This window comes from Oncorhynchus tshawytscha, linkage group LG16, assembly GCF_018296145.1.
Source record: "Oncorhynchus tshawytscha isolate Ot180627B linkage group LG16, Otsh_v2.0, whole genome shotgun sequence".
Lineage (NCBI taxonomy): Eukaryota > Metazoa > Chordata > Actinopteri > Salmoniformes > Salmonidae > Oncorhynchus > Oncorhynchus tshawytscha.
This window is the reverse complement of record NC_056444.1, coordinates 11,989,509-11,997,042: the sequence shown is the minus strand read 5'-3', so window position 1 is coordinate 11,997,042 and position 7,534 is coordinate 11,989,509. Positions and strand designations below refer to the sequence as shown.

Here is a 7,534-nt window from a genome sequence, read left to right as displayed (position 1 = left end):
TGGAAGACCCAGCCACGACCCATCTTCAATGCTCTTACTGAGGGAAGGAGGTTGTTGGCCAAGATTTCGTGATAAATGGCCCCATCCATCCTCCCCTCAATACGGTGCAGTCGTCCTGTCCCCTTTGCAGAAAAGCATCCCCAAAGAATGATGTTTCCACCTCCATGCTTCACAGTAGGGATGGTGTTCTTGGGGTTGTACTCATCCTTCTTCTTCCTCCAAACACGGCGAGTGGAGTTTAGACCAAAATGTTATATTTTTGTCTCATCACACCACATGACCTTCTCCCATTCCTCCTATGGATCATCCAGATGGTCATTGGCAAACTTCCGACGGGCCTGGACATGCGCTGGCTTGAGCAGGGGGACCTTGCGTGCGCTGCAGGATTTTAATCCATGACAGCGTAGTGTGTTACTAATGGTTTTCTTTGATACTGTGGTCCCAGCTCTCTTCAGGTCATTGACCAGGTCCTGCCGTGTAGTTCTGGGCTGATCCATCACCTTCCTCATGATCATTGATGCCCCACGAGGTGAGATCTTGCATTGAGCCCCAGACCGAGGGTGATTGACCATCATCTTGAACTTCTTCCATTTTCTAATAATTGCGCCAACAGTTGTTGCCTTCTCACCAAGCTGCTTGCCCTGGGTGTCTGTTTGTTTTCAACTGGGTGAGAGAAAGTCTGCCAAGTATAGTCTGCTGTAAAGGCAGCTCAGTGTGTGTGTGTGTGAGAGAGAGTCTGCCAAATATAGTCTGCTCTAAAAGTATCTGTGTGTGTGTGAGAGAGAGAGAGTCTGCCAAATATAGTCTGCTCTAAAAGTATCTGTGTGTGTGTGTGTGTGTGTGTATTAGAGAGAGAGAGAGAGTCTGCCAAATATAGTCTGCTCTAAAAGTATCTCTGTGTGTGTGTGTGTGTGTGTGTGTGTGTGTGTGTGTGTGAGAGAGAGAGAGAGAGAGAGAAGTCTGCCAAGTCTAGTCTGCTGTAAAGGTAGCTGTGTGTGTGTGTGTGTGTGTGTGTGTGTGTGTGTGTGTGTGTGTGTGTGTGTGTGTGTGTGTGTGTGTGTGTGTGTGTGTGTGTGTGTGTGTGTGTGTGTGAGAGAGAGAGAGAGAGAGAGAAGTCTGCCAAGTCTAGTCTGCTGTAAAGGTAGCTGTGTGTGTGTGTGTGTGTGTGTGTGTGTGTGTGTGTGTGTGTGTGTGTGTGTGTGTGTGTGAGAGAGAGAGAGAGAGAGAGAAGTCTGCCAAGTCTAGTCTGCTGTAAAGGTAGCTGTGTGTGTGTGTGTGTGTGTGTGTGTGTGTGTGTGTGTGTGTGTGTGTGTGTGTGTGTGTGTGTGTGTGTGTGTGTGTGTGTGTGTGTGTGTGTGTGTTTTCTTACTGTAAAAAAACACACAGAACCAGGCCATTCCAACAGGAGACCAGGTCCTGGCAGTACACAATGCTCATCAATCACTCATTACCCCAACCTGACGACTTCCCTGTTTTGATATGTGTGTATATGGTAATTGAGGGGTTTGGGTCTCGTTTACAGCAGACAGAACAAGCTTTAGTTGGCAAAGTGTAATTTACCAGCCAGATGGAATGCTAGAACTCAGTGTTTGAGTGGTGGTGGATAGCGTTAACATTTCTACTTTGGAGGATAACATAAAAATGTCCACTTTTTTTTCTATCAGAGTGAAAATGTGATTATTTACTAATGCTCGATAGAGATTAGCTTTTAATATGTTGATTAGTGTTGTAGAGTTATCGTTCAAGTGATAGAAAATCTTTACTCATGTCCATACCTAAATTGCATTGACAATTAACAACCACACCAGGTTGGCTCACTTTAACGCCCAAAGTACGTATTCATTATGAGTCATACATCTTAATGTGCGTGTCACACAAGTTATCATTTATTAGTTTACCAAAGTTACCAAAATCTTCAGTAGTTTTGATAATTAACAGAAAATCTATGGCAATCTATCGTAACTTTGGTAATTTATACTTGAATAACAAAACAAAACAAAAAATTCAGAAATAGTAGAGATGTTTTATATCTGTGTCCATATTGTCCATTAGTTTCTAGTAGACAGGCCATATGGTTTAAGAGAAAATAGCCTAATTAATGAAAAAAGCTAATCAACAACGGCATTCTTTTCAATTACCTCGGCAACTCTTCCAACTATTGACTGTGTTCACAACTGCCACCAGTTTGACACCAAAACATTGACAACAAATACATACTGACATCGTAAAATAAATAAAAGTGTGTAAAAAATATATAAATAATATTTAATGCTGAAACCCTCATATTTAACACCAATCATATTCACTAAGTTGATGGTTTATATTTAGGACAATGTTTTCCAGCTTTGTCATTCTATTTTTAATTTATAATCATCTTATTTAATTATTTCATATATTTGACATGTGATAAGGCCAGCGTGAAGCCCAGAGATGATTAGATACCTGTAATAATCTGAAGGACTCAAAAGGGCCACTAGATGTCTTTTGGAGAGATTACATAAAATCCTTGAAAGACACAACATTTCTGGTAGTTTACTGGTAAACTCTGAATGTTCCCAGTAATATAGCCTGCAACGCTACACGTGACAAACACACTGTGTGCTGCCTTAATTGGATGGTCTGAGATGCAGTGACATCATACAGGTTGAATGTCTCTGAAACAGACATAACAGGTACATACAAAGTGGACTGTGGATCCTTTGAGGCTTTTATGTAACGTTGATAGGAATTTTCTAAAAACACACACATGCTTGCAGGATTTTGCATAAATGTCTGAAATGTCTATGATATAGAATATTTCAGAGCAGAATCCTATTCTGATACCCGCAGGTCTTGTTTCTCATGACCTTTGACCTGGACAATGAACTGTGACATGAACCACCAATCACACAGAATCTTGACTGATTTAATCGTTACGAGTTCACAGGAAAAATTTGAGGCATAGTTTTTTATCTAATATTTATTTAGACCTCAGTTTATACTGACTTCAGAACAGGTCAATAAAATTGTAATGAGCGCATTTGCCCCTCAAACTAACACAGCAATAGGTAATCCTGCATAATAAGATGACATATTAAAATGGGCAACTTTACAGTCAGGCAGAATAAACAACACCAGCTGACATGTACACATAACCCGTTTGGTTTTTGAAATGCTACATTCAGGTGCAATGAGGTACTACATTCAGCATGTGTGGCAAACAAACTTAAATGCTATTCCAACCCAAATAGGCATGATTAAGACTGTAGGTCCATTGACTGTGTGCATTACAGCATGTGATTGTTGGAGACTGGCAACAGAATTTGCTTGTTGTTCTTTAAAGGAGTTGGGTAGGTAACTACAGCAGCAAACACGGCTGGTCTCAAGGCTGAACTCTCTGTTGATGTAATGGAAGCCTCCTGATCTTGATCCCGACGACCTGCTCCAAGACTAAGAGCGGTTGTAATTGAATGAGAGGTCGGAGGTCAACTCGTGTTAGAGACATGCCAAGGCTCCCCCTGAAACATGGCCTCTTCTCTAGATCACCTCTGGTACAGAATGTGAGGATCCTGAAGCAGAGCTTTCCTATACGTTAGATGATTTCCTCCCAACAGTCCAAGTCTATTTCCATGCAATGTGTTTAGCCCCACTGAGCATTGCTTTTAGAAGTTTATAATGACAGACGTGTCCCAATTATGTTAAACACAAATCGAGTTGTTAGGTACAACTCTACATAAGCATCATGACTACTGTCATTCAGTTAGTAGCCTAATCATTTTTTACAAAATCACAGTTGCATCATCTTGTTATGTATTGTAAATGAAAAAACAACAATCCTAACTTTTTCTCATACTTTTCTCGTGCATGTTGAGGATCACTCCAAAATCGCATCCTCCTCATGAGCAACAACAATGGATGAACATTTAGTTCCTTCATGGAGAACAACAATGGGGCCCCAGAAGAAATTCTGTGGAGGAGTCTTAATTAGATTTCAGATAATTAAAGAGGGCGATGAGGCCTCCTTCCAGCACCTCTTTGATTTGCTTCTGCAAGGGGTTCTGCATGATGTGGAGTCCCTTATCCAGAGGGTGGTAGGCCAGCTTCTCCAGCCTGCTGAGCTGGTGCATCTCCTGGGGCACGTTCTGGATGTCGTTGAAGTCCACGTTGAGCAGCTCCAGCCGTGTAAGGCAGCAGATCATCTTGGGCAGCGAGTGGATCTCGTTCCCCTCCACGATGAGGATCTTGAGCTCCACCAGTGCCGCGATGCTCTCGGCGATGCACTCCAGCCTGTTGCAGGCCAGGTGGAGGAATACCAGTCTCTTCATGGTGTAAACGCAGCCGGGGATGTGAACAATTTTGTTGTGGCTGAGATTGAGCTTCCTCAGGCAGGTCAGGTTGGCGCAGGAGGCAGGGAGGCCAGATATCTCGTTGTTGGCCAGGCTGAGGACCTCCAGCCTGGTGCAGTTGCCCAGCTCCTCTGGAACCTCGGTCAGTTGGTTGCGGTAGCAGAACAGGACGCGGAGGTGTCTGAGCTGGCCGATCTCTGGGGGCAGGCTGGTCAGCTGGTTCCCCCACAGGTTGAGGACCACCAGGTTGCTGAGGATGCTGAGGGCGGGGGGCAGAGCCCGCAGGCAGTTCAACGACAGATTGAGCTTCTCGAGCTCCGTCAGCTCCCACAGTTCCTTGGGGGGTTCCTTGAGGCCGCGGCGGGCCAGGCTCAGTATGCTGTAGCCCCACTGTTTGTACGCGTGGTTGCGGATCCGCTCTGCCGACGTCAAGCTGTCCTCACGGCCGGCACTCTTCCTCACCTGCCTCTTCATCTCCTCTTCCTTGGACTGCTTGTGTCCCATTGGTGCTCCTTCAACAGGAATACCAATGTCAAGACAACAAGACGCTAAAGAGCATTACCCAGAAGCACTAGCCACAAAACATCCTAAACCGATAGGGTGGAGAGCGACAGACAAGCAGCTTTTGTCAGTGCTGGAACGGTCGACAGTCAACAGAGGAACTGTGTACATTCTCACTTAGTGTGTGTCGGATGTAAAATGCTGCTGGATATCCACCCTGGAAGTGCTGGCCAAGTGTAGCGGAGTGTCGCAGAGCAGTAAAGACGTGTGTTTGTCAAGGGGACTGATTTGAGAAATGTGTGCTGACAAGAGGGGAGGGAGCAGGGGGCTGAAATCAACTCCAGCCCACACTGACTGGATAGCACCACCCGACTCCAGCCACAATGACTAAGTCACCCCCCCCAGCACCAACCACATCCCTCCACCCCCTTCAGCTGCTCCTGTCACTTGTGCGTTCTGGCCTGGGCGATAACTAACCTTGATTTCGCAGAGGGCGCAAGGATGGAGGCTCATGCCGCCCACCACACAAACCTTGACCCTGAATGGTGTTATTCAATCGATCGACTACCACATAAATTACCTCAATCACCTTCAAACAGTGGTGTTTGACTGCCATACTGTCATTGGCTTGATCATGGGATCAATTTGTTCTTGTCACGAAGCTACTGTATCCTCTTACACCAAGCATACATCAAGACGGTTATAAATGAGTCTATTTATAACCACAACCATGGTCAAAACAAAACACCCTTTGTGGAAATGCTATCAGTGTGTCATACAATATCATTTCCTTTTTAGATCTCTCTTACTCCTTCTAGCGCCTCTTAACACTTATTTATAGTTCTCTTAGATACACAGATAGTTAGGATTATATTTTATAATGGCAGACAGTGTTGCTTCATGTCTCCTAAATGTATTGACTCCGTTACCCTCGTGCCTTTCCCATGTCTTTTCATTAGTTCACACAGTATTAGATGGCGTTAGAGATGTGGATTAAGCAGCCATGGAGAGGCTCTCAAAAAAGATCCGGCGCCGACAGGTGTGCGAAACTAGTTCATTAGAGACGTGCGATTAAAACATTCCTAACCAGAAACCGTGGATTGATGGCAGCATTCGTGTGAAACTGAAGGCACGAACCACTGCTTTTAATCAGGGCAAGGTGTCTGGTAACATGACTGAATACAAACAGTGCAGCTATTCCCTCCGCAAGGCTATCAAACAAGCTAAGCGCCAGTACAGAGACAAAGTAGAATCTCAATTCAACGGCTCAGACACAAGAGGTATGTGGCAGGGTCTACAGTCAATCACGGACTACAGGAAGAAACCCAGCCCAGTCACGGACCAGGATGTCTTGCTCCCAGGCAGACTAAATAACTTTTTGCCCGCTTTGAGGACAATACAGTGCCACTGACACGGCCTGCAACGGAATCATGCGGTCTCTCCTTCACTGCAGCCGAAGTGAGTAAGACATTTAAACGTGTTAACCCTCGCAAGGCTGCAGGCCCAGACGGCATCCCCAGCCGCGCCCTCAGAGCATGCGCAGACCAGCTGGCCGGTGGTTTACGGACATATTCAACCAATCCCTATACCAGTCTGCTGTTCCCACATGCTTCAAGAGGGCCACCATTGTTCCTGTTCCCAAGAAAGCTAAGGTAACTGAGCTAAACGACTACCGCCCGTAGCACTCACATCCGTCATCATGAAGTGCTTTGAGAGACTAGTCAAGGACCATATCACCTCCACCCTACCTGACACCCTTGACCCACTCCAATTTGCTTACCGCCCAAATAGGTCCACAGACGATGCAATCTCAACCACACTGCACACTGCCTAACCCATCTGGACAAGAGGAATACCTATGTGAGAATGCTGTTCATCGACTACAGCTCGGCATTCAACACCATAGTACCCTCCAAGCTCGTCATCAAGCTCGAGACCCTGGGTCTCGACCCCGCCCTGTGCAACTGGGTACTGGACTTCCTGACGGGCCGCCCCAGGTGGTGAGGGTAGGCAACAACATCTCCTCCCCGCTGATCCTCAACACTGGGGCCCCACAAGGGTGCGTTCTGAGCCCCTCCTGTACTCTGTTTCACCCACGACTGCGTGGCCATGCACGCCTCCAACTCAATCATCAAGTTTGCGGACGACACAACAGTGGTAGGCTTGATTACCAACAACGACGAGACGGCCTACAGGGGGAGGTGGGGCCCTCGGAGTGTGGTGTCAGGAAAATAACCTCACACTCAACGTCAACAAAACTAAGGAGATGATTGTGGACTTCAGGAAACAGCAGAGGGAACACCCCCATCCACATCGATGGAACAGTAGTGGAGAGGGTAGCAAGTTTTAAGTTCCTCGGCATACACATCACAGACAAACTGAATTGGTCCACTCACACAGACAGCATCGTGAGGAAGGCGCAGCAGCGCCTCTTCAACCTCAGGAGGCTGAAGAAATTCGGCTTGTCACCAAAAGCACTCACAAACTTCTACAGATGCACAATCGAGAGCATCCTGGCGGGCTGTATCACCGCCTGGTATGGCAACTGCACCGCCCTCAACCGTAAGGCTCTCCAGAGGGTAGTGAGGTCTGCACACGCATCACCGGGGGCAAACTACCTGCCCTCCAGGACACCTACACCACCCGATGCTACAGGAAGGCCATAAAGATCATCAAGGACATCAACCACCGAGCCACTGCCTGTTCAC

The 7,534-nt window shown here is 46.5% G+C and overlaps 1 protein-coding gene across 1 annotated transcript; it reads right to left on the bottom strand.

Annotated features, from left to right (window-relative positions):
* Nucleotides 1–2,293: 2,293 nt before the first annotated feature.
* Nucleotides 2,294–5,166, bottom strand: LOC112215326 (leucine-rich repeat-containing protein 30). The gene has a single exon (XM_024374270.2). The coding sequence runs from the start codon at nucleotides 4,827–4,829 to the stop codon at nucleotides 3,960–3,962; it is 870 nt and encodes a 289-aa protein (XP_024230038.1). The 5' UTR covers nucleotides 4,830–5,166; the 3' UTR covers nucleotides 2,294–3,959.
* Nucleotides 5,167–7,534: the final 2,368 nt, after the last annotated feature.

Coding starts and splice junctions, on each gene's coding strand:
- LOC112215326 (XM_024374270.2), bottom strand. CDS start 4,829: ATGGGACACAAGCAGTCCAAGGAAGAGGAGATGAAGAGGCAGGTGAGG.